The sequence below is a fragment of the Strongylocentrotus purpuratus genome, unplaced genomic scaffold (genome assembly GCF_000002235.5).
Source record: "Strongylocentrotus purpuratus isolate Spur 01 unplaced genomic scaffold, Spur_5.0 spur5_scaffold_5, whole genome shotgun sequence".
Taxonomy (NCBI): Eukaryota; Metazoa; Echinodermata; class Echinoidea; order Camarodonta; family Strongylocentrotidae; genus Strongylocentrotus; species Strongylocentrotus purpuratus.
Window position 1 is genome coordinate 43,976,708 of NW_022145611.1, and position 27,304 is coordinate 44,004,011.

Here is a 27,304-nt window from a genome sequence, read left to right on the forward strand (position 1 = left end):
GAAAGTAATATCAACATTGTCGGGAAGGAAATGATTCACAGAAACGCATATATTTACGGCTAGTAGGCCTACTTTATACGCGATTCTGTCCAGTGTCGTCCAAAGTTCGTCCCGGGTGGAATAAGTGGTAAATGGGAGTGGATTCTGAAGTTAACCATTTTTTCGCTTTGTTCATTTTCTTGAACAAATTGCACAACTAACGTTATATCTCTGCTTTTATCCAGATTGAAATCTCTAGAGGATAAAAGAAAATAGTCATGCCTGAGTTTCCCAGCAACAACCTTGTTCTTGGTGGTCTAGTAGCGTGTGCTGTAGGTGTGTTAGGTATCTCATATCTCCTACGTAGAGACAGACGCAAGTTCACTCAGGTTGGAGTAGTGTCTAAACTCTTTGTCCATCCTATCAAGTCATGCAGAGGGTTGGAGGTTTCTCAGGCCGAGTGTGTTGCTCTTGGGATGAGGAGTGATGGAGTCATGGACAGGTGAGATTAATTATAATTTATAATCTCCCCTTCCCACAAGGAAAATTAATACAGTTTGTACGATCAATATTTGTGTATGTTGTTCCAATATAAGGGGGGTGGATAAGGGTCTAGCTTTAGCCAATGGTAGGTTGGTGTATGGGCCCATAACATAAACAACAATACAAAGATGATTACAAATGGAATAAGTAAATTGAAGATCTGTTATTGAGTTTTGCCGTACGTCGTCAAATGGTATGGCAGCAACCAACATGCATTATCGTTATTGCCATTTAAACTGGCGCCAAAATGCAAATTGCATGCATTAAGTGACGTACATACACTATGAACATGACAGACAATGAAAGCGGACAAAATATACAGTTCCTCAGGTAGACAAAGGAACATCCCTTCACTGCTATTAATGTAAAAATGTGTAGAACAGGTTAATATGCATGTGACACCTGTTCTACACATTTTTACATAATAGCAGTGAAGGGATGTCCCTTTGTTTACCTGAGGAACTGTATATTTTGTCCGCTTTCATTGTCTGTCGTGTTCATAGTGATAGGAAGGGCAATCCACATTAGCCATGTGTTCAGACGGGCCGGCTTCATAGTCGGCATAAGTTAATCCCTGCAGCCATAAATATTCCATACATATTTGACTTACACCTTTAATGTTGTCCATACGCTCTTACTCGGCCAACTTGCCACGACCTTCCTTGGAAGTCACATGTTTCAGTCCACGCAAATCTAAAAGTCCCTACTGACTAGCTCTAAACACGACCTTTGCGCAGAACACGGATAATGTGGACCCACTATTAAATGGACACTGAACGGGACCATAAGATATTAATGCACCTGACTCTGTCAAAAGTATCATAATAACATTCCAAACATGCTTGCAAGCTTTGATCTCATAACGACCAGGTCACGACCGCCGCCAGTCAGCCATAAAAGAAAAAGCAGATCTGTGCCTTGAAGAATCTACAAAATGCGCAAAAGAAACCGAATCGCTTAAAGTCACGGAAATGCATGAGCAGTTGTGGCGTACATAATTATGAATATTGACGTATATGAAGTTTTCAATAGGAAATTAGAAGTAGTTTACAAGAGAAACCTGTAAATTTGGCTGAAACACAATGATTTCAAATTTCATTTTTAAAACATATCCTATTCATTTCCAAAGAATAGAAGGTAATAGGACAGTAAAGACTGAAGTTTGGCAAGCTGTACGTCTACCAGTGTCCACTTCTTTAATCATCAATCTAATATCACACAAATTGTCATAATTTGGGGTTCACTGCTCCCCTAACTGGTCTTAAAGGGCCCATGACATCGAAATACAAGTGTATTTCTGTTGGTGTGCAGTCCTGCATACATCTCAGTGTTAACTTCTGAATTTGTTTCATAGATTTTTAAATATTTTTTGAAATATTTGTTTTTCAAACTTGCTAAGCTCCACCCCAAAAAACCTCCAGATTTCATTCCCCTTGTGACATCATCTGTCAGTCATCAATGAGCTAACTTGAGAAAGTGGTATGTATCTTTGCCGAAGTCGACCACCTGTTATAACACTAGCAACATACAAGCTGATATGTCAGACATGCTGTAGTATCACCAGGAAGACAAAGGCAATGATGATGTATTGTACATTATGTATGGAAGCATGCAATTCTATTATGAACGTGTGCTAAGCTGGGGAAATTACATACCATTGTCTATTCTAGAATATTAGTTTAGTCTGACATGTCTGACATAGCAACTTATATGTTGCTATTGTTTGTGGTATTATAACAGGTGGTCGACTTCGGCAAAGATACATACCACTTTCTCAAGTATGACTGACAGATGATGTCACAAGGGGAATGAGATCTGGAGGTTTTGGGGGTGGAGCTTTGCAAGTTGAAAAACAAATATTTAAAAAATTATTTAAAAATCTATGAAACAAATTCAGAAGTTTACATATCAAATATGAGATGTATGCAGGACTGCACACCAACAGGAATACACTTGTATTTCGATGTCATGGGCCCTTGAAATCACGATACCTATCCTGGAATTATACACTCCGGGCCCTGGCCCAGCGAAAAGAATCTGAGGAAATGTAAAAGGTTCGTTTGTCTGTGATGATGCGTGATTACATAATCAACATTTAAAGGGACTTTTAGATTGAGTGGGCGAAAACGGCGTTAACGTCCACTGACCATGCGTGTCTATGGCAAGCCGTTTTTACATTTATTCCTATTTCTTGATATCGAGAATTTAATTCTTGATACCAAGAATTACCATTGCTTGATACCAAGAATTACCATTGCTTTACAACATGAAATCATTTCTTGATATCAAGAAATAGGAATAAATGTTAAAACGGCTTACCATGGACACGCAAGATCAGTGGACATTCACGCCGTTCTCGTCCACTCATTAGGGACTTTTAGATTTGCGTGGACTGATACGTGTGACGTCCATTCAAGGCAGTGCATTAAAAGGACGTCGATCGTCGCAATCCCCATTGTCTTCGTGCGAATCTAAAAGTCCCTAATCTAAAAGTCCCTAATATCGCGTCAAATGAATATCCTCATCAACATACACATTATCAGGTGGCGGTGGTCATGATGTGATCAAAGAAAAGATTTCTCATTATAAGTCCATCTGTACTAGGGTCCATGCTTATACCTTGTAACAAGTCATGTATGCAACTTGCATTCCGACTTTTCAGATATCATTCGAAACAGGTGAATGAAATAATTCGTTCGAGGCACTTCACAAAGATGTGTGCATTTAATTTGTTTACATTACGGAAATGGCCTATTGGACCATGATACTTATATTTCCAAAATTTGATAATTTGTGTATAGGTACTAAAAGAATTATGTTAGATGTTTACTTTAAGTAAGAATAACAATTTATTGAAGTTATGATGAAAATAATTTCTCGATCTGTGTACGATCAACTATCAGTATTTTATTTATAATGGAAACGCAAACTGGGAAACTCAGAACTGAAAATACTTTAAAAAAAATCATGACTCTTTTCATTTGTTCCAATTCTTTTTCAGATCTTTTCTCATCGTATGTCCTGAAGGCAGATTTGTGTCCCAAAGACAGCAACCATCCATAGCTTTGATATCTCCATCTCTCTCGGAAGACAAAGAGAGTGTGTTGGTCAACGCTCCTGGAATGCCAACTCTCACAGTGCATCTCGAAGACCCAAAGGGACCTGTCTATAATATCAAGTATGTGACTCATTACATTCCTAGAAAATATAGACTCCCGATATTATCCGAAGTTTCAACACTGCAATATTTCTTTCCTGGGGACCTTCTGACGAGTTATTACAGTAATCTACAGTACTAGGAATCCAGTCTGCATATATTACTTGTTGCTATGTCGGACAAGCTTCGGGCGAACTTTCGGGTTGTAAAGAATATACTTTATTTAAAAAGTATGCAAAAAGTTTGAAAACTTAGTAAACCGGTCTATTCTCACATCGATGGACCTACGTATTTAAAACAAGGAAAATTTTGAATATCTTGTTGCATCTTCCTTCTTTATCTCTTTCCATGTTTACATTGATTTGGTCACAATACGTTAATTTTACTCAAAATAATGTAAAGTGTCTTCCCTGTGTGGGTGTTCGTGTGTGTGTGCGTGTGTGCGTGTGTATCTTTGGGATGATTTCAAATCTACAGTACAAATAATGGTTGCATTCTGATCAGTTAAGTTCTTAAAATTCTTATTTAACCTTCTGTTTCTTGTTCTTATCTCACTCTCCAACGCATTCACCCACACACTCTCACACGCATTCACCCACACACTCTCACACGCATTCACCCACACACTCTCATACGCATTCACCCACACACTCTCACACGCATTCACCCACACACTCTCATACGCATTCACCCACACACTTTCTCTATCAGGTTATGGAGATTGATGGTCGAAGGTGAAGACTGTGGTCAAGCAGCCAGTGAATGGCTCAGCCAGTACCTAGGATCACCTGGTTATAAATTAGTACGCCATTCACAGAGATTCAAGGGGAAGGTGTTCTTAGAAGACTCTCTTTGGGGGAGCGAAGGAAAGAGAGGAGAAAGGGTGAGATAATTATTTAAATTAAATGTTTGCACTCTGCTGGCGTGCTGCTGTCTTCTTGAGTTTCTTATTACTGCGTCACCACCCATTGTGGAGTATACAGTTTGGTACATCCGTTTATTGTGTCAGCGAAGAGTTTCCGATTTAGACAAATAAAAATCTCTTGTTATGTACTTTTTATACACAGTAATTGGCAATAGCTAGTACTATGGATCGAGGAGAATAGATTAATAAATCTAAACGTATACAGAAACAAAATGCGTGTTAACTGGGACACGTGGAAGGTGGAGAACAAGAAACTACAAAGCATGTCAATTTAATGTACCTTGGATTGATAATTGATTCTTGCTTATGTTAAATTTGTCCCATTGATGCATTTTGTAATAAATTGTCAGGAATTATTGGTTGTATCAGACGCTTTTGATATCTTTTGCACAAATGCTTTTTTGATTACTTATAATAATCCGAACATTGACTACTGCAATATTAAATGGGGGGAGTGATATATGTAACATATTAAATTCGGCAGAAACGTGCAATACGAATTAAATTTAACTTACATCCTTTCTCCCACACTGCTTATGTATTAAAAAAACATAACATATTAACAATCTATGATATACGCAACAGATTGGTATCTTTATGTTATCTTCTTCTAACAATATACTTCCAAAGTTTCTAGATGATTGTTTTATATGTAATAGAAATGTGACTAATAATTATGAAACTCGTCAATCAAATCTTTTCCACCTACCAATGTTTACTTATGACTTCTCAAGAACAACAATTATATATGCCGGACCAAATTTATGGAACAAATTGCCTCAAGAACTTCAAATTATGTCCAATAGTATCAATTTTCAAAAGAAAGCTCAAGAAATATCTTGTAAATGAATATGCATAATTAGGATTATTTTTACATAAATGCCTTTTCTGTTTTGTTTTTTGTAATGGATTTGTCTGGTTTAATTCTATATATTGATGTTTTGTGTTATTTTAATCTTTGTATTTCTATCTCGTTTTTAGTATATATATATATATATATATAAGAACATTTTTGTGTACATTTTATTATCTTTGGGAATAACCTTGATAGGTCATTGGCCTCTGTTTTTTCCCACCACATTATGATTTAAATTGAAGATCTTTCATTTTAACGTTGTTATTGCATATATGCATATGAATTGTACTTGTGTTTTTTAAAATCAGATGTGGAAATAAAACTTGAACTTGAACTTGAATAAAAAGAGTTTAAACAAGTACAAAACCGCTGTGCGAGACTTATACTAAACGCAGATTTATGTACACCTCATTTTACTATGGTATCTGAACTTTCTTAGTAATCATTATTTTCGTCAAAGAGTTAAGTAGGCCTATACTAAACTTGTATCTTATGTATAAAATCCAAAATGATCTCATGCCTTTCCATCTGAAAACAATAAAAAAAAAAAAAAAGAGATTTTCATATATATTATACGAGTCCTACTCTTTATAAAAACGAATTATTTTAAAGATCACTCATGTGGACCACTATATTGCCTGATTTACCGATACATTGTCTATACTACAGTGTATCATTCAATGGGCGATGTATTGTTATACAGTCTGATGAGTATTGCAAATGCTCTGATAAGCAATTTTATCCGTCGATCCATATTTATATTCATAATATTGTATTAACTTATTATATCATATTTTGTAAACATGTTTTAGAATTATTCTATATTTTTGTTCTTTAATTTAGTTTTATATAAACTTTTCTTACTTTTTACTCCAAGCCTTTTAAAATTAATGTCATTATCATTCATTATGTACACTATTCTATACAGCCATGTGTCACAATGAATATGGTTCATGTCCGATTTGTTGTTTTCAGTCTGCGTACCAGGACCTTGCCCAAGTCAACATTTTGAGCGTTGCTTCCCTTGATAGTTTGAACTCTAAGTTAGACAAACCAGTGCAGATCAGAAACTTCAGACCAAATATTGTTGTGGAAGGAACCCCTGCATTCTATGAGGTGGGTTCTAGATGTTTGCAACTATACCGCCTATCACGTCCCCCCCCCCCCCCCCCCCCCTCTTCCCCTTCTCTCTCTCTCTCTCTCTCCAGTTCTATGGAGTAATGTGTGCTCATCATTGTTTTATTAAAGAGTTTGATTTGGTAACGTTCATTAATCCATAGAATTTGACATGCTCTCTTCATTTAAATAAACGACTAAAAAAACTCTTAAGCCTTTGTAATAATAATTAGATTTATATAACGGCCTTTCCAGAGGATACCATGAGCCGTCCCTTAGACTATCGACAAATTACGAATTGTGAAATTTTTTGAAAAATTGGAGCGAACTACTATTTCTCATCATTTTACCCATGGGTGTGGGTAACGGATTGAAAGGAATTTGAAACTAGCCTGTTTTCAATTGTGTCCATGGTTTCCCAAAGGGCTGTAGGCAATTTCTAATGTATACTGCTGGTGAATTTATTCTCACAATAGATTTATTGGCAGTTTATTACCGATTTAACTATGTATACAAATGAGTATTTGTTTATTTATGATCCAGTTGGTAGAGGTCAAATACCATCAGGGGGGTGTTTCATAAAGCTGTTCGTAAAGTTACGCACGACTTTACGAACGACTTGTATATGAAAAGCCAAATGGGATGCTCAATCATTATTGATTATTATTTATTAAGTTGAAGTGTGCAGATGTAGATTAATATTTTTATTATAACAACCATTTTTAATGCAAAGTATATTTTTTGCCATAATTTAATTGAGGTTATGAGAAATATCAGAAAAAAACTTTGGGCATCCTATCTGGCACTTCATATACAAGTCGTTCGTAAAGTCATGCGTAACTTTACGAACTCTTTATGAAACACCCCCCTGGTGTCATGGTGAGAGATGTGTGTTGTAAAGTCATATAATTTTATTTTATTATATAGTGCGTGTCCCGATTACTTCTTGTTTACACATTGGCGTCAGAGATTTTAACAAACCCATTTCCAGATTTTCGAAAGTGAGGTGAGATATTGAGCAGTGCAAGCTTTTGCAGGCATACATCCATTACTTTGAAATTTTTCTATCGAAAATGGATTAATACAAAAATTAATTTTGATTAATAAAATGATGAAATCTGTCAATTTTTTGGTACATAATTATAAGCGAATGCACGAAAGTTTTCGTTTTTTTTAAAGTGGGTTTTTATCATTTTTCGCAGGACAAGTGGAAATATGTCAGAATTGGAGAAAATATCTTGTTGAGGACAACCCATCTTTGTGGCAGGTAAAATAATTTGGATGTATGGTTCATAATTATGACTATTCAAACCTAAACCCACACTGACATGATCTGATAGAGTTATAAATATCAGTGTGTAGCATTTTGTTTGTTTTTGTTTGTGGAATGCACAGTTTTTAAAAAGATTTTTCATTGATGTTGCGTATTATTTTTTAGAACATCAAATTTAATAACAACAATTTGCAGTTGAAATGTGGAAAATAAGTGTACTCGCTCAGCAATTTGTTTTGGTAAAACGGGATTTATTTGATAGCAACACAATTTGCACTGAATCAATCTTGAAACGTAAATTTATTTTATGTCTGCTTATTTACTTACAAACTGCTGTTGTCTTGACTTAGAATTTATTTATGTGCTAAATTAAAATATATGGATGCAATTTTCATGAGAGACCTTTCAAAGAGAAATGGTCCTATAATACCCAACGTAATGTGTTTCCTTTCCAAATCTCTGACAAAGATGCCGTCAAACTACTGTTGATCCAGATACAGGGAAATTTATGGAGAATGGAGACCCACTGAAGACACTCAAGTCGTAAGCATCTCGTCATATTATATTTGTTTCTTTTAGAATATCACAATCTCTATAAAATATGCAAACATTTCCCGTGATCATTGGAAAGATTAAACCATGTACTGATGAAATTTAGGGCAGCAAATTAAATCTCAAGTCATGTATAATAGTTGTGAGCTAAATTATTTGACGAGCAAAGCTCAAGCAAGCCTTCATCAGCACACATCATTTCGTAGTGTCATTTTAATTATTGTTAGGCATTGGTCTTTTAAGTCACTCTTGTTCCCAGTGCTGCTCGTCCACTCTCTCTCTCTCTCTCTCTCTCCCTTTCTCTCTCTTTATCTCTCTTACTCTCTCTTTCTCTCTCTCTCCTGTCCTATTGTCCTTTCTCTAAATTTCTAATCATTATAACCTCCCTCTTACCTGTTTCTTCTCTTTCTTCTTATTTCATTGTTGCGTCTCTCATCTTAGATACCGGATGGCATCTCCTGACGATCCCTACAGGAACCGTTATGGCGCAGCTCCTCTGTTTGGAACCAACCTTGCTATTGAATCATTTGGATGTATCAATCTAGGTGATCCCGTCTACGCCAGCATGGTCTGAATTCTTCATTCTCTATCTCCTAAATCTTCATCTTGGATTGAATTAAATTAAATTTATTTCATAATTTAATATATTATCTTTATACACTACCTCATCAATCTGGTATAAGTATTGATCAACAAATACAACTAAGGTTTTATTTTACATAAAATCTGTGGACAAATTTACGGGGATTTAGTACGATAGAAAAAGTATTGGGAAAGTGTCACCCCAGAATAAAAATCGTACATCGTCCTAGCAAATTTTTTTTACTTTCTGTGTCCGTCTGGTAGTTCAAAGATAAATAACTGAATCCACATTACTTTGATTAAAATAATGTAGTATTGTTTAAAATTGTCTAGTGTGGTTCCCCAACGTTTATTACTTAATTTACAGAGGGAAAGATTAAATGAAGTGTGAAATTAAAATCATTGAATATGTAAGATACTAATCTCTATTTTGAAAGGACATTTTTTGTTTCAGTTGACGATCGAAGTATGACGTCAGAAGCGAAGGTTTTTTTTGGTTGAATTTTTAGTCTGCCGAGTGGGGGCGTAGTAATTTAGCTGCAAATGATTCTCAATTTTGGGAAAAGTCATCTTTCTGATTGTGATCAATATTTAGTATTTCCAGACAAGCCCAATGTTGTTGAATCGCCTTTTGTGAACGGTATCGCATCATGCTTGAAATTGTCGCTATTTATTGAAGTGCAGTCAGTCCGATTGGTTGGTTATACGCTACATTAAGTTCAACAACAGTGCTTTAAGTCAACATGAGCGATATGTCCCATCAAGAGTCCGTCAAGCCCGGGGATTCAGCAAGCCAGACTGGCAAGAGCAGCACAAGCAGTACCTCCAGAGCTAGAGTCAAAGCAATGGTGAAGAGAGCGGCCTTGGCAGCCCAGGCAGCAGCTCTCAACGAACAACAAGCTCTTGAACTGGAGGAGTTTAAGCTGAAGCAGAGAAGGAGTAAGCTTGAGCTACAGACAAGACTCAGCATGGCAAAAGCTGAGGAAGAGGTTTTCTCCCAGCATGGAGAGAGCATGACTGCTGCTGCAGATAAAGATGTCTCCCAACAAAGAGGGGCCTTGACGACGGAGCCCAGCATGGCTACAGATTTAGAGAAGGCTGTCTACCAGCTGAGACAGCCCTCACAGGTGCAACCTAACAGGGTCAGCACTACAGACAAGGACTTCTCCCAGCGTGGAGAGAGCATGACTGCTGCTGCAGATAAAGATGTCTCTCAACGAAGAGGGGCCTTGACGACGGAGCCCAGCATGGCTACAGATTTAGAGAAGGGTGTCTACCAGCTGAGACGGCCCTCAGAGTTGCAACCCAACATGGTCAGCGCTACTGTAACAGACAAGGACTTCTCCCAGCATGGAGAGCCCTTGAAGTATGATACCACCACTAATCAGAGTGAAACCACAGAACAGAATGGCTCCATATTAACTGGGTCAGAAGCAAGTTACGGAATCGCCATAGGGGCCGGTATGCGATGTGTACTTCCCATAGGTCCAGTGCATGTTCAGGCAGCAGATGGAGATAGATGTGTTCGGACCTACGCTCTACTGGACTCTGGTTCGACCACTTTCTTCTGCACAGAGGGCCTAGTAAGGAAAGTGTCAGCACAGGGGGAAGAGCGCATACTTTCCATATCAACTTTGGACAATCCTGATGGAAGGATCCAGACTCGAGTTGAGAGTCTTATGGTCGACACAGGTCCAATGACAGATAGAGTAAAACTTCAGAAGGGTTTCACCAACAGGAATACCAACATACTGAGTGACGACATGGCCAGTATGCAAGATAAAGGAGGATGGCAGCACTTAGAGGGGCTGGATCTACCATTTGCCTGCGGACAAGAAGTGGGACTCCTGATAGGGAAAGATGCGCCATTTGCTCTAATGCCCTTAGAGGTTCGTAGACGAAAGGAAGAAGATGAGCCGTTTGCTATACAAACTGTACTTGGATGGTCCTTGCATGGCCCTGCTGCTGCTATTCCAGACAATAAAGGAATGTCGGTGAAGGACAGAAAGGCACTTGACATACAGAATGAAGGGACGTGCAAAGAGATGGAACAGTACCAGTTTCACATACCCTTCAAGGAGAAACGACCTACATGTAGCTTGACAGACAACCAATGGGTAGCAGAACAAAGGTTGCGGAGTCTCAGAAGGAAGCTAGGTAGAGATGACTCTCTGCACTACAAGTACACAGAAGGTTGTGTCGAGGAGGTGGAAGAGCAAGATTGTCAACCAGGTGACATAACATGTCGATACCTCCCTCATCATCCAGGTTTACGATTTGGTACTGTCAGTCGACGAGCACTCACACCACAATGTTTGGCCTTTGGGAAGAGTCCTTCAGACATGGCCAGAAGAGAAAGGCTTCGATCGACAGTGTGAAGTGAAGACCTGAACCAGCGTACTGCGGGGAGACCAGTTACAAAGCTCTATTTAATTTGGAGGCAGATTCTTGGAGACATTTCTGTGTTTCTAAGATGAGGGGTCAAGCCTAGCGCTGTCCCGTGCCAATTGTAGAGGTATTTGTGTTTTGTGTTCTTAAAACCAGAAAGCGGAACTGACATTGATCCTTTTTCGCGTATTAGAGTAACATTGATCAGTCAAGAAATTAAGGAATTTTTGTGCGTCAGCATCATGGACAAGGTGTCAACATTTGAGCAACTTTCAGAGAATTTTTAGAGACTTTGACAAGAAATTTGAGGAAAGGACAGCGTTTTAGAAGAAGTTCTAAGCAAGAGAAGAGAAAAAACTGTTGCCAGAAAAAGTTGATATTTAGTCATAAGAGGAAATACATATTATTCTGATCCTCTAATAACTCAGAGAATGTCAAAGAACAAGATTTTTGAAGAAAATGGATTATACCATAATGCAGGACTGACATGGTGTAATTTATGTTTGCACGATATTAAAAAGTAACATTTTTGTTTTCAACCTTCTAAACAAACTTTATATTCATATGATGAATGCATTTGTATGTATTCTATATTAGGTTTATTTCCAGAGGAGAAAGCTTAAAGTAGCAGAATGAATACATTCAAATCAGTTATACATGTTGATGATATGTCGTTTATTACTGTTTCCATGACAACCAAATTACATGGCGTTGGCTATTTGGTAGAATATGTAATACCAGAATCGATAATGTCATATATGCAGATTGTGTATAGAAAGATTGAAATGGTATATGCAGATGATGTATTTGTCTATGTAGGGACTTGGAAGTTTCGACTAGGAAAGTTTATATTTTCTAGCAGATGATGTCTTGTGAAGATATAATTGGGTACAACAACATGACTATATGTGTACTGGAATTGGTATGTGAATTCAATTCAGTTTAAAACAGTATCTGTGAAATCGTACATAGTGTTGATTACAGAATCAATATTTCCTTTTATTGGGTGACACATAACAAGATTTCTTTTTTAGTGTGTATGGGATTGAAAGAAGTGGTTGTAGTGGTAACAGTTGCCAACAGAGATATTTCAAAGTGAAATTTTGGTTTTCGTGATATACGGTTTTCATATTCTAATGTAGGAATTTATAAAGTTAATATTGAAGCATGTTATACATTGATACAGGTAGTATGACAACCAACTTTGTTGTAAGTTTATTTAAAAAGGAAATTGTAGTCCTTTTTGGTGTTGTAACAAGGAAATCTAGACATGAACAACTTTTTTCTTTTTCGTTTGCAAAGAAAGCTGTTTGGTTGCTTAGGTGTTCATGAAAATTAATGTAAATTAGGTTATTTGTTAATTGGTGCATGAAGGCATTCAGTATAGATAGCTATGTTTTAAATTTTGGGATTCCTTTGGAATTTTGGATAAAGTATATACCTGTAAGTCCAGGTTGAGAATAAGAAGAGATTAGAGAAGTAAATGTTCAGTATAGCTCTTCACATTTAGGGGCCGGAATGTAAGATACTAATCTCTATTTTGAAAGGACATTTTTTGTTTCAGTTGACGATCGAAGTATGACGTCAGAAGCGAAGGTTTTTTTTGGTTGAATTTTTAGTCTGCCGAGTGGGGGCGTAGTAATTTAGCTGCAAATGATTCTCAATTTTGGGAAAAGTCATCTTTCTGATTGTGATCAATATTTAGTATTTCCAGACAAGCCCAATGTTGTTGAATCGCCTTTTGTGAACGGTATCGCATCATGCTTGAAATTGTCGCTATTTATTGAAGTGCAGTCAGTCCGATTGGTTGGTTATACGCTACAGAATATATAAGCAATAATTTCGTTATTAATATTGCAAATTATTTAAAGCTTTTCAGTTACAGAATAAGGCCCCCAATGGTCTGTTACTTTATGAATTTGTGATGTGGCTGTGATGCGATTTTTTTCTTCCCCTTTTTTATTTGTATTACTACAAATCCTACTTCTGTGCAGACTTTACTCCTAACTTGATTTATTACTCCTCATTTGATCTTAATTCTTTACGTAAGCTTGAACAAAAGGGGAAGTTATTTGGACAAAATCATTTTGATTTCCATCACTTTGAAATATCACATTTTGCAAAGGTCTATATAACGTGTACCATCAGATTTGTATCTTTAAATCGGATTGTAATGTAATAATTTATAGCATGACTGATTTTACATCTTTATCCCATATGCATGAATGTATGTGCCGATCAGCTGCATTGTTGACATTGCTGATAAGTGAATATAAATGTACATGAATCTCGGTTTGTTAGACTCTCGACTCAATCCCTTTCTCCCTCATGCTGCTGATGTTACCTCCTTTTTCTAGAGCTTTTGCAATCCTTCATTTTCCTTTTCTATCTTTCTTTCTTTTTTGCCTTCTACCATATTCATCCATTTTTCCTCTCTTTTATTTTTTATTTTTACCACCAAAATCCATAATTTCTTTGCTACATTTTTTTCAATTTTATTTTTATTTTTGTATGTATACTTTGTTTTCAAGACAAATTGTAAATCAGCCTCTGAGGAACTAATACTTCAACAAGCTCTGTTTCTAGTTAGTTCCTCTTTTCCCGTGCTATTAATATTTTGTCATTTCATTATATATTATCTGTAATATACTTATTCATTTTATTATGTTTTGCATGAGAAATAAAATCATTCGATATAAACTCTAAAACACCAAGAGTCAATCCAAATGTCTTTTAACTGTTGTCATTTAGTTTTTATCATATAATCTGAATGCTGAAAAAACACAATACTCAATAGATGCTGAATAAATCAATAAAGTGACATTCGTGAAATGTATGCCCCTTTTTAGTCACAAGTATAATTACCTATATTAGTTATATATGTGTGTCAACCTGAGGTGCTTTTTTTTAAAACTTTGTTCATTTTAACTTCACCAGGATAGAGGAATAAATAGAACGAAAATAGAGAGAGGAACTGAGGTGATACGTACATATCACTCTACATGTATTTAAAAAAAAGCACTTGCAGTGAACTATAAAGAATGAAAGGAACGAAATAATTTATACGGGTACTGTAGAAACGAGGAGATGTGGTCTACGGTTTCTTTTTTGCACATATAGAATTATTGTTCATTTGACCATTAATAAAGCACATATACAATAATTTATATAATTTATAATGGCAACAATATAAAAGTGAAAGAAAAAGCGAAACCGAAGAAAGTAATCCACGATAGCTGAAAGAGAGAGAGAGAGAGAGCGCTCGTGCGGCCTAATAATAATTGTACATGTTTATATTAAATTACTATTGTTTAGGACTAATGCTTTAAATGCAATTCAAGAATAATAATCTTCGTTACAATCAAAGAGTATTTATTTTACTCAATCGATGCATGGACCTATTTTTCCTCCTCTCAGAAAATTGATTACAACAGAAATATTTTAAATGAGGAGAGATTGCAGTACTACTGGTATTTTGAATTGTTGAAGGGGCAGTGGCGGATCCAGGAGGGGGGGGGGGGCGGGAATCGCCCCCTGGAACCCACCGCGATTAGTGACCTGCCAGTGTCACAAATAAGGTATAAAATATGCTCACCTGACGATAATTAATTGCCCAAAACCCCTGAGCTTCTTGGGGCTCGGCCCCTCTAGACCCAACACCAATTTGTGTCCTGCCAGTTTCACAAATAAGGTATAAAAATATGCTCATCTGACGGTTATTTAATGTATAAAACCTCTGAGCTTCTTGGGGCTCCGCCCCCTGGACCCAACATCGATCTATGTCCTGCCAGTATCACAAACAGATATAAAAATATGCTCATATGACCGTTATTTATTGCCCCAAACCCCTGAGCTTCCGGGGGCTCCGCCCCCTGGACCCAACACCAAATTGTGTCGTGCCAGTGTCACAAATAAGGTATAAAAACATGCTCATCTGACCGTTATTTATTGCCCAAAACCCGTGGGATTCCGGGGGCTCCGCCCCCTTGACCCCAGACCAATTCGTGACCTGCCAGTGTCGCAAATAAGAATATGCACATCTGACGATAATTTAATGAATAAAACCCGTGAGCTCCTGGGGGCTCCACCCCCTGGACCCAACACAATTTGTGTCCTGGCAGTGTCACAAATAAGGTATAAAAATATGCTCATCTGACCTTTATTTATTGCCCAAAACCCGCTAGATTTTGAGTGCACCGCCACCAGGACCACAGACTAATTTGTGACCTGCCAGTGTCACAAATAAGGTATCAAATATGCACATCTGGCAGTAATTTTAATGCCCAAAACCCCTGAGCTTCCGGGGGCTCCGCCCCCTGGACCCCACGCCAATTCGTGACCTGCCAGTGTCACAAATAGGTTATAAATTATGCTCATCTGACGATAATTTAATGTATAAAACCCCTGAGCTTCTGGGGGCTCCGCCCCCTGGACCCAACACCAATTTGTGCATGACAGTGTCACAAAAAAGGTATAAAAATATGCTCATCAAACGATAATTTAATGAATAAAACCTCTGAGCTTCTTGGGGCTCCGCCCTCTGGACCCAACACCAAATTGTGTCTTGCCAGTGTCACAAATAAGGTATAAAAACATGCTCATCTGACCGTTATTTATTGCCCAAAACCCGCGAGATTTTGGGTGCACCGCCACCAGGACCACAGACTAATTCGTGACCTGCCAGTGTCACAAATGAGGTATCAAATATGCACATCTGGCAGTAATTTTAATGCCCAAAACCCCTGAGCTTCCGGGGGCTCCGCCCCCTGGACCCAACACCAATTCGTGACCTGACAGTGTCACAAATAGGTTATAAAAATATGCTCATCTGACGATAATTTAATGTAATAAACCCCTGAGCTTCTTGGGGCTCCGCCCTCTGGACCCAAATCCAATTTTGTGTCGTGCCAGTGTCACAAAAAAATATAAAAATATGCTCACCTGACCATTATTTATTGCCCCAAACCCCTGAGCTTCCGGGGACTCCGCCCCCTGGACCCAACACCAAATTGTGTCCTGCCAGTGTCACAAATAAGGTATAAAAACATGCTCATCTGACCGTTATTAATTGCCCAAAACCCGTGGGATTCCGGGGCTCCGCCCCCTTGACCCCAGACCAATTCATGACCTGCCAGTGTCGCAAATAAGGTATAAAATGTCCACATCTGACTATAATTTAATGTATAAAACCCCTGAGCTTCTGAGGGCTCCTCCCTGCGAAAAAACACGTGTAAAAACACGTTAATTTTATCCTTTTTTGGAGATAGGCCCCCCCCCCCCCTGGCGTTCAAGGGATGCGATTTTTCAAATTTTCGAGGGCCAAAAAAAAAGAGTGCTCACTACCCCTCACTGCTCGAAATTTCTTTTCGGCATGCCATGGTCCTTCGCTGATATAAAGTGCCAACTTCCAAATAAAACTATGCTGTGTTCGACCAATGCACAGGTTCGAGAGTTGTGATTGGTTATTGGTGATGGTTATTAAGTGGGTAAGGGAGAACACTTCTGATCTATTCTATCTATCTATTATTCCTATGCAAATAACTTGAATAAATCATATTACTGAGCCCAGGAGCGGATCCAGTATTTCTTGGGGGGGGGGGGGCAAATTTGAAATCATGCGAGCCAAATATTGGTACGTAATGATAAAGTAGTAGCGTAATGAGCAAATAAGCGTGTGGAGGGGGGGGGGGGGGGGGTAGAAAAAGATCCGCATCACCACCACTCTTACATGCAGGCCCAATCAGGTAGAGCGTAGCGTAAATTGGTATGGGGACTAGGGGCAAACTCCCGGAATCTCAAGTGTTTTAGGCATTTAATTACGGTCAGATGAGCTTATTTTGATACCTTAATTTTATGACACTGGCAGGTCAATAATCAGCGTGCATTCCCGGGGGCGGAGCCACTGGAAGCTCAGGGGTTGTACGGTCAGATGAGCATCGAGCCCCCCTAGGGTCCTAGGTGGAATCCAGGGGACAGGGATTTCAATATACTTTTTGATACACTTGAATATAGAATTAGATGCTGCTTCTATAAAGTATCGCGGCTTGCATGGTGATATATACAGTATGCTCCCTCTCTCTCTCTCTCTCTCTCTCACACATGGTGCTACCGCAAGCCTACTGTATATAGAATTGGTACAAATAGTTTTAAAGTACATTGTGTACACGATTCGTGAAGTCATTTTTTAATGAATTTTATAAATGAGACAATAGGATAGAAACCAAAAGAACAAGAATTGAGGGAGAGAGAGAGAGAGAGAGAGAGAGATATTTATTTATTTATTTTTATTTTTTTATTTTTTTTGTGTTTTAAATTGTGATTCTTGATGATTTGTTTAATAAAAACATAAATATTAAAAAAAAAAAAAAAAAAAAAACATATCTTCTTCTTCTTCTTCTCCTTCTTCTTCTTTCTTCTTCTTCTTCTTCTTCTTCTTCTTCTTCTTCTTCTTCTTCTTCTTCTTCTTCTTCTTCTTCTTCTTCTTCTTCTTCTTCTTCTTCTTCTTCTTCTTCTTCTTCTTCTTCTTCTTCTTCTTCTTCTTCTTCTTCTTCTTCTTCTTCTTCTTCTTCTTCTAATTCTAATTCTTCTTCTTCTTGGCTGCATGGTAATGGCACGAAAACGATGAGTTGAGAAGGAATCTCCCAATCATGTGCGTGAATTTCTCTTCCAGATTGATCAACTTGGATTCATAACAACCTCGGTGGCTTAAAAATCAAAAGATTTCAGCAAAAGCAAAAGTAGTTAGTTAAATAGAAAAGTATAGTAGAAGTGTCTCGATTATTAAAGCTAATTAGGCTATCCCTGGAATTCTCGGATCTAGATAATGTGTTACTACAGTTCGTGTGCGTGCTTAGAGTTACCACTCTCTCCGTATTAAAACTCTCTGCTCGCTCTTATAATCTGTCTAGCTAGCTAGTAGCATTTTTGGCATGCACAGCGCGCGCGCGCGCGATCGTGAAATACGAAAACTACCGCTCGCTGCGCTTTCTACATGTGGCGTCGAATTGGCTTAATAATTTTGTGCTGGCTCTGGACAGATTCAGGAAACTATCGTCAAAAATTGGATTCCGGTTGGAATACAACTGCAACTGAATTGACACACAGGTGTGTATTCTGCTGGTATCAATAGGCTGCTAGCTGGGCGGGGCCGGGGGCGGGGCCGGGGGCGGGGCGCGATTAGGCCTACTATTACTTTAGTGCATATTGGTAGGCTGATACTCCAGGCTGATACTGCACTGGTAACTCTAGGGAGCTCCGACGTCGGCGTCGGAGCTCCCTGGGGTTAGTGCACACTGGTAATACTAGAGGGACTTATGGATTTGCACGTCGACATATAGTGGACTCCTACGTGTGACGTCCTTTTATATTTTAAGGCACTGGCAGTGCCTTAAAAGGATGTGACACGTAGCAGTCCACTATGTTGATGTGCAAATCTAACACTAACAGTCCCTTATAATTAAAGAAGACCTCGCTCCAAGCTCGAGAGAGAGCTCGACAGGGCATCATTTGAATGATAAAAACAATGAATTACAACTGATCTTGTTATCCTCAATATTAAACATGTTTGAGAATATAAAATATAAAATGACCAATTTATTGTACTATCTATAGCAGCTGATCTATAGAATAGAATTTCAATAATGCCAATAACTTACAGGTGTATATTTTAATTAATATAAGATAATTATCTTTGATTGCTAAACCAGACAGACAGATGGACACGTTCTACTTGGACCATATTCTTATAAATAGTGATTAGTGTACACGCTGCACACGAACTCGGCTACCCACACACTGAGTCAACTATCTGCAAGAATCTTCTAACTTCAAAATGAGGCAGATGCTCTTACAGATATTCCTCAGGGAGAAGAGGATGATTTGGGGAAGGGAAATTGCCTGCCCATCCTGTCCTAGCTAGCTTAACTAGGTTTGGGTATGACTCATACAGACCTATACAGATACATGTACGTACATTGTAGACCTTGTAGGGATTTTCGGTTTTATATACAAAGAGCATTGTTTTGACAGACAAAGTATTGATTTGGAATTTCCTGAAATCATCTTGACTTTTATAGCATTGTGTTTATATCACGATTACGTTTTCTCATTATTTCATGTATTGTATTATATTTCATTCCTTACAGATTGTTTAGAGACTGTCACATAGAAACATCATGCCTGAGTTTTCCAGCAACAACTTTGTTCTTGGTGGTCTAGTAGCGTGTGCTGTAGGTGTGTTAGGTATCTCATATCTCTTACGTAGAGACAGACGCAAGTTCACTCAGGTTGGAGTAGTGTCTAAACTCTTTGTCCATCCTATCAAGTCATGCAGAGGGTTGGAGGTTTCTCAGGCCGAGTGTGTTGCTCTTGGGATGAGGAGTGATGGAGTCATGGACAGGTGAGATTGCATTTTATAACTTGTCTTTCACTTGCCTTAGGTCCTGTTTTTTCTTTCTTTGCTGCTTCTGCCTCCCCTTCCGTTGTATTACAAAGAGGTGGGATTTTTTGTTGTCATTTTTATTTTACATGGAATCAAAACTGCATGTGTTTGTTCAAGTTACTTCTGTTTCACATTTTCATACTACTATTTTCATGCTGCTTTAGGCGCATTCTTTGCTAAAGTGTTCAAAGAGCAATAATAAGTCCCTGGCAGTCCCAAACGGTTTTAGCATTGTTTTGCCCGATAGATGTGTTTTTATTAAGTTGACTTATTCTCAGGACTGAGGAGTCATTTTTTTTAGTGCTTAAATGTATGGGGTCAAAGGCTGCGGAAAACCTAGGAATTTGCTATCACTCAAGCACACTGTACAGTACGAGAGCAATGTTATTTATTAATTTATTTACGTTGTTTAATTCAATTTCAGATGTTTTGTCATCGTAGGTCCTGAAGGCAGATTTGTGACCCAAAGACAGCAACCATCCATAGCTTTGATATCTCCGTCTCTCTCAGAAGACAGAGAGAGTTTATTGGTCAACGCTCCTGGAATGCCAACTCTCACATTATCTCTCAAAGACCAAAAGGGACCGGTCTGTAATGTCAGGTAAATACATTTATAAAAGTCTTAAATTAATATTTCCAGTATTTTTTTCTTTTACTTACAAATAACCCTATTGCATAAATGTAATGTAGCAAATAGCTTACTCTTTGCTATATTCTTATCTTGAAGTGCTATTAATATTCATTCCCAAGTGAAAATGTACCAAGACAAGAAGTATGATGACGTATCACATTAATGGAGGGTCCCACCACATAGTGGGTCAAACCTAGAATTAGTAGGTACTACTTGCGTGGGCCACATGTGAACTTTTTTTTTTTTGCCGGGGGGGGGGGGGGGGGGGGGTCAAGAGGTTTACAAATTTGCCCATGTATACTGGAGCCCTGTTGGTGTTGAGCCCTGATTTATGAAATTGATATGATGTATCATCAAGATCTCCATGTATAGAGTACTGGAACAGTAAGATATTTGACGCTTGGTATGTATGTAGGCCAAACTAGATGACATGTTTAGGAGCTCTCATGGAAAGGACAAGTCTCTCTGTTCTTAGCATGCTATTATTTTTCTCTCTTGCTATTCATTCTGTCTCTGCTACCCACCCCCCCCCCCCCCCCCCCCTCTGTCTTTCTCTCTCTCCCTCTCTCTCAGAATATTCAAGTTACCAGTTGAAGGTGAAGACTGTGGTCAAGCAGCCAGTGAATGGCTCAGCCAGTACCTAGGATCACCTGGCTATAAATTAGTACGCCATTCACAGAGATTCAAGGGAAAGATATTAAGAGATGACCCTACATGGGGAAGCAGAGCTAAGAGAGGAGAACAGGTGCGCTTTGTCTTTATTCAACACTTCATTCAATAGAATTGTCATACTTTGCATCAAAGACATTTCTGACTGTATGTGAAGGGAGAATGATTCCATTTTGAATTTCAATGATGTAGCATGTCTTTTTGGTCTTCTTGAAAGATGGATTTTAACTGAAAATAGCCTGAAAGTATGAAGTACTGTATGAAGTATTTTGGGAAGTAAATGAAGAGATCACATTTATTTAACTAGTTGTGTTGAACAGAGGTCTGAATGCAGATCAATATTCTATTTGCTGAATAAACACAGTCATTGTTATGTCTGTATGGAAGTGGTACATCAAACCTAGCTGTTGTAGGCATTATCTGCATATGGACTTTCATCTTTTGAAACTGTTTGCAAAGTCCATACACAAATTTCACCATGGCATTGCCTATATTGACTCTGGCTACTAGCTATTAAACTTTGTACTTCTTGACCCCATTGCATAAAACTTACCACTGATGGTAGCTGGGTCACCAATATTGCTATGATTTGAATTGAGTTTTAATATTTATTTCTTTTCAACGGTATAATGTGAAACACAATGTATATATGAATTATATATGTAACAATGATTTCAACATAGAGTATACAGTAAATAATTCAGATAATAGAAGGAGTCGAAAGCCTCCGAAAATCATAGCTTGTGTGGGGAACGCCCATAATAAGTTAACACAAGTTACTGAGAGCTAGAACACAGATAATATTATGAAAATTACATGTATAACAGAACGTTGATAGGTAAGAAAATATAGTAAATGGAGGTAAAACTGAGAAGAGAATTAAGTATTGGAAGGAAACATCACTCAACAGCTAATCAAGTCAAGGTTTCCATGGAAAATAGCATTAAATTTCATGGCTAAGTTTTATGCAACGGGCCCAGATCGATATAATCCCTTGTATTCTATATAATGTATGTAAAATCAAAATCCCCAAAATACCAATATCATTCATAAAATTATGCTTATTTAGCAAAAGAATTTGCTTAAATAAATAAGTAATAATTTCTGAAAATGTTCTCTTTGTAGGCGACTTATCAGGACCTTGCCCAAGTCAACATTTTGAGCGTTGCTTCCCTTGATAGCTTGAACTCTAAGTTAGACAAACCAGTGCAGATCAGAAACTTCAGACCAAATATTGTGGTGGAAGGAACCCCTGCATTCTATGAGGTGATTATTTAATTCTCGTGCTTATAAAGTCTCAGCAAGCAAAAGTCTGCAAAGTATTTGTCTGTCTGATATATTTATTTGTCCATCCCATAGTAATTTGTTCATCCCATATTTATTTATTTATTCATTTATTGTTCATGTATCTGTTTATTGATGTATGTATTTGTATATTCAATTAAGTAGTTAATTGATTTCCAGGAACATATCATTAAGCGATAACATACATAGACAATGATAGAATACATAAATGAGAACTAGAACACATGCAAAAGGAAGGACCCCCCCCCCCCCCCCACAGAAAAATGATTCAGAAAATTTAATGTTTTTTGTTCTTCCAACCCTGAGACCAGAAGCCATTGTGAAAGAAAAAAATGGGTCGTTTTGGGGTTATAAGTTAGAAGGGCTATTGTGATATTTCAAACGAGTGACAAAGGTCAACATTGTTTCCTTAAATATTGACTCTATTAATCTATTTGTTTTTATTTTTAGTTAATATTTTGAGAGAAGTAATAGGCAATTGGGTGTTTCTTGTGTGATTTTAAGGGATTACAGTATGAATCTTTAGTTTCATGTTAAAAAAGTGAATCATAAAATTGATGACTGATTGCTTTTACAGGACAAGTGGAAATATGTGCGTATTGGAGGAGATGCTGTACTGAGGACAACCCATCTATGTGGCAGGTAAAACATCAATATGTGCAGTAATAGGGGAAATATAATCAATAAATATACTTGTAAATTTGTCAAATGTAAAGTAAAGTTGTGAGATCATAAAAAGGACAAAAACAGACACAAAAGACACACAAAATTAAAACAAAATAGTATCAAATAGTTTATACACAAAGTAATATTTAAGGAGAGAAAAGGAAGAGAAGAGAAGGAAATATAGTACACAAAATATTGTAACTGTACTGACTGAACGGTAACCCATGTGCATCTTTTACAATAGTAGAAAAAAATCCATCCCATGCACATCCATGTCCCTTATCATGATCAATTTTGATTTTGCTCATCAACTTTTAGTTCTTATTGCAAAGATGTATATTCATGGGTGATGTTTCATAGCATGATTATCTGTCTTTCCTACGTCAACGTATTCTTTGGCCATCTACGTATCCGTGTACCCTCAATACATTCCTTCTAATTACTCTACTGTATGCTTGTACCAAATAGATGCCGTCAAACTACCGTTGATCCAGATACAGGAACATTCATTGAAAGTGGAGACCCACTGAAGACACTCAAGTCGTAAGCAGATTGTCATTTTAATACTTTTGTTAGCATGTTGTTAGCATATTTTGTATTCAATTCATAAACGTCATGATTGCGATAGTGAAGTTCATAGAAGCTGATATAAATGATCAATACAATGCAGTGCTTAAGGACACATAATTAGATATTGTCTTGAAATTAACAGCTTTCTATTTGAGATTTAATGTTATTTGTAGATTACATGATAGAAATGATAACAAAGTCTCACCAACAAAACTGATGCCAGACAGACAACGGACGGATTCAATAATTTCTTCAAAACAAGGTCAGAATTGGTTGGTTTGAAGTCCTGAGTTTGGAGTTGAGCTTGGAGTTGAGCTTGGAGTTGAGCTTGGAGTTTAGTTGGTGTTGTGATTGAGGTATTAGCAGGTACAATGTGTAACTGGTTTTATTTTCCTCCTCCCGGCCCTGATCTTCTCTCTTATCTTAGATATCGAATGGCGCCCTCTGGTGATCCCGATGGGAAACTCTATGGTACATCTCCTCTCTTTGGTACTCAGCTTGCCGTTGAGTCCCATGGCTCTATCAAGCTGGGAGATCCTGTCTTTGCCAGCATGGACTGATCTCAATATCCCAGTCATATCATTTTCATATTTGCAATTTACTTCCTGAAATAATCCTCAATCTTGATTTGTACGATACATGGCATTAATTATTATTTCATTATATGGCATTACTGCAGTCAGGAAGCAGAGATAGTCTATGGAGAAATGAATTTTATATAGAGTATGGAACAAAATCAAGACTAAACAATAGTTAATCACATATTAAGTATTGAGTGTCAGTTCTATTAACAGTTCGCATTTTCAAATTGGTATTCTGAATGGTCTTATTGGAACCTCATTGGTATATGAATATGATTATGATAACATTGCTATGAGTGTGTAAGGAGGCAAACATGTGTTTAAGACTGCCGGGGAGTTATTTTTCTTTTCTTTTTCTTTCCATTTTGATGGATTAAAATAATCAAATGGAATAAATCAAATATCAGTTGCATCAAGAAATAAATATAGATAAACAAACAATGAAAATGCAGCATACAACTTGGATACAGATCAAAAGTCATAATATTTTTCTTCCAGTTCATTTTTGTCCACATCTAAATAAAAGACGTAATTAGGATATTAGTGTATCTTGCTATAATTGTCTTCCATTTGTTATGACCCGTTAAACATTGCTCTAAAATCATTTTTTTTTGTCGCAAATTAAGATTGTACTCTTGATGTTGTTTATCATGTTTTGTTTAGTTCTCATTTCATGACAAATTAAGAATGCTCTTAATGTCATAGTGATTAAAAATACTCACTAGGTATACAGATGACATGGGTTTTGAATGCATCCCTTAATACCTATCTGCATGTAGTTGTGATGGAAAAAATAAATAACATAATGTTAATTAGTTAATGATCATGTTTGGATATGCTGTTATTCTTTGGATATGTAAATTTTACTTATAAAAATCTTTCCTTCTATCAACATTGAATTTAAAATTAGAGCTTTTATTTGTAATCTAATGTAAGGTTCATAAAACTTGTACTACATCACTACAAGAATGTAATTTCAACTAATATTTACGTATCAATATTGATATAGATAGTGAAAGGATATGTTAGTGTTTAGCTGGGGTTGGATGCATATTGCTTGTAAATTAAGTAGTTTAATGGGTTAGCTGTTTTAGTTTTACTAGTACATGTACCAACAATAGAACTCAAAAGAATCGGTACAAATACATCTATGCTTTATTTTTATTTTGTTTACCACTTTACATCTTTGAAATGCCCACTTTGCTGAACTGTTCATATCCCCACATTGGACTATTCAATTGTGCATAATTAGTTTAGTACAACGAGTAATGTGAGCGTTCAAGATGTTTGTTTTACCCGTAATAGCTGACTTGTCTCATCAGGTTGAGGGGCATTGCTATATTAAGCAAAGTAGTGCTCTCCGCATCATTTGATAAATCAATTAATGAGGCATTTTATGATTTATGTTTTTTAGCTTACTTATGAGCTGCACATGTACTCAAATGCATACATTGTATGGAAAGAACTTACTTGATCTATCATGGCTTAAATGTTTATTTTTATACAAGTATTGATGTTTAATAACTAATAAAGTAAAGAATAATTATATGGATTCTAGTAGCCCCTATATTTAGCATTTAATGCTGTATATTTTAGTTACATATACCTCATATATTAGTTACATATACCTCATACATATACCAAATTCGTAATTCTGTAATAAAAATAAATGGTGAAATACAATATGTCATTATATTGGTTCCTGGTATGTTGTTTTCAACACATTTTTTTTACTTAGTGAGAGGGATATTGATGAATGTTTTAAATGGCGTATTATAAATATTTTGCAACAATATCGGTGTGAGTTATTTTTTTGTTCGTTAGCTATTGTGCCAGGTCGTTAAATCAAACTTATAATTCACCAAGCATTCTGAACAAATGTTTTTGGTCAAAATTTTTGCTTCTTGTATCATGTTCTTGGGTCTCTATTATAAGTACACCCTTCATCAAAATTTCACAAAATATCAAAGACTTTTGTGTGATAAGCTAAGGTGTCTCTGTAGATTGAATTATGTTTGTGATTTTATGCAATTACATTTAGGCCTGTCAGGTAAGAAATATTTTTTTTTTATATGCACAGGCAAAAATACAGAGGTAACAATTAATGAATCATCCATAAAGAATTAGTACATTGCTTTTCCTGGTAAGTCTTGAATGATCTTTTTTTTCTTCTTAAATATGAAAATTCTCCTGTGGAAATTATATTTTGATGAATCCAAATATATATTGAAGAGTAATGTTTGAGAAGATGGATGTAAGGGAAACTACAAGAAAAAGCCTAAGGTCAGAAGTGGTTAACTCCTTGCCCAGAATTTGTTTAAATATATGAACACAATCACCTAATCCTTCATGGACATGGTAGGCTTAATGAGAGAGAGAGAGAGAGAGAGAGAGAGAGAGAGAGAGAGAGGGGGGCAGAGGAGGTGAAGGAGAGAGAGAGAGAGAACATTTGGTGGGGGGGGGGGGGGTAGAGAGAAAGAGGGGCCGGGGTGGTGATATTGATGCAGCAAAGGCAGTTGCCCTAGCTTACAATGGCTTAAAAAATCTGGAGAATCTAAAAAGGGAAAAACACAGATTAGAGGTCCTCTCGTTTAGTGGACGTGGCATCCAAACAAAACAAAGAAAATGTTGATCAATTTTCCCATGCTCTCCTTGAGTCATCATTTTTTATTTTTCTATTGGGGGGGGGGGGGGGGGGGGTTCCCCTCCATCACCAGAGCAAAAGGCCCACTGCACTACTTGTAGCTACTTGCACCCTCTATTTAACAAACAATGCCTAATCGGTGACCATTGGTCCCCCATGATCCTCTTTTTCTTATGTTAACTGAGAGCCGAGTTGATGAGATAACCACCTGTCCAGTGACCTTGCAGGGCGGTCTAATCCCTCTTGTAAACTACGGCAGATAAGCTTTAAGGTACTACGTCCCGTTTGCAGGCCAAATAAATGAAAAGGCCAAACTTTAAAAAAGGGCTTGAAAATGTCTTTGTGTGGAAAAATAAGGAACATTATTTGTTGAGTCGACTTTAGGGATTGCAATCCTTTTAGTAGATGTACCAAAGGGTGTACATTT

At 37.2% G+C, this 27,304-nt stretch overlaps 1 protein-coding gene across 4 annotated transcripts; it reads left to right on the forward strand.

Moving 5' to 3' along the window:
• On the forward strand, positions 1-26,026 carry LOC581180 (mitochondrial amidoxime reducing component 2). 4 transcript variants are annotated; one of them, XM_030999066.1, is made up of 8 exons: positions 19-481; positions 3,524-3,700; positions 4,391-4,511; positions 21,137-21,187; positions 22,237-22,377; positions 22,994-23,058; positions 23,551-23,625; positions 24,080-26,026. In XM_030999066.1, the coding sequence occupies exons 1-8, from the start codon at positions 258-260 to the stop codon at positions 24,210-24,212; spliced, it is 987 nt and encodes a 328-aa protein (XP_030854926.1). In that variant the 5' UTR covers positions 19-257; the 3' UTR covers positions 24,213-26,026. The 4 variants fall into 4 exon arrangements, with proteins under 4 accessions (XP_030854927.1, XP_030854926.1, XP_030854925.1 ...); XM_030999065.1 differs by having other exon boundaries at positions 22-481; positions 4,391-4,413; positions 21,039-21,187; XM_781194.4 differs by lacking the exons at positions 19-481; positions 3,524-3,700; positions 4,391-4,511 and adding exons at positions 18,326-18,475; positions 19,516-19,769; positions 20,236-20,412 and having other exon boundaries at positions 21,016-21,187.
• Positions 26,027-27,304: the final 1,278 nt, after the last annotated feature.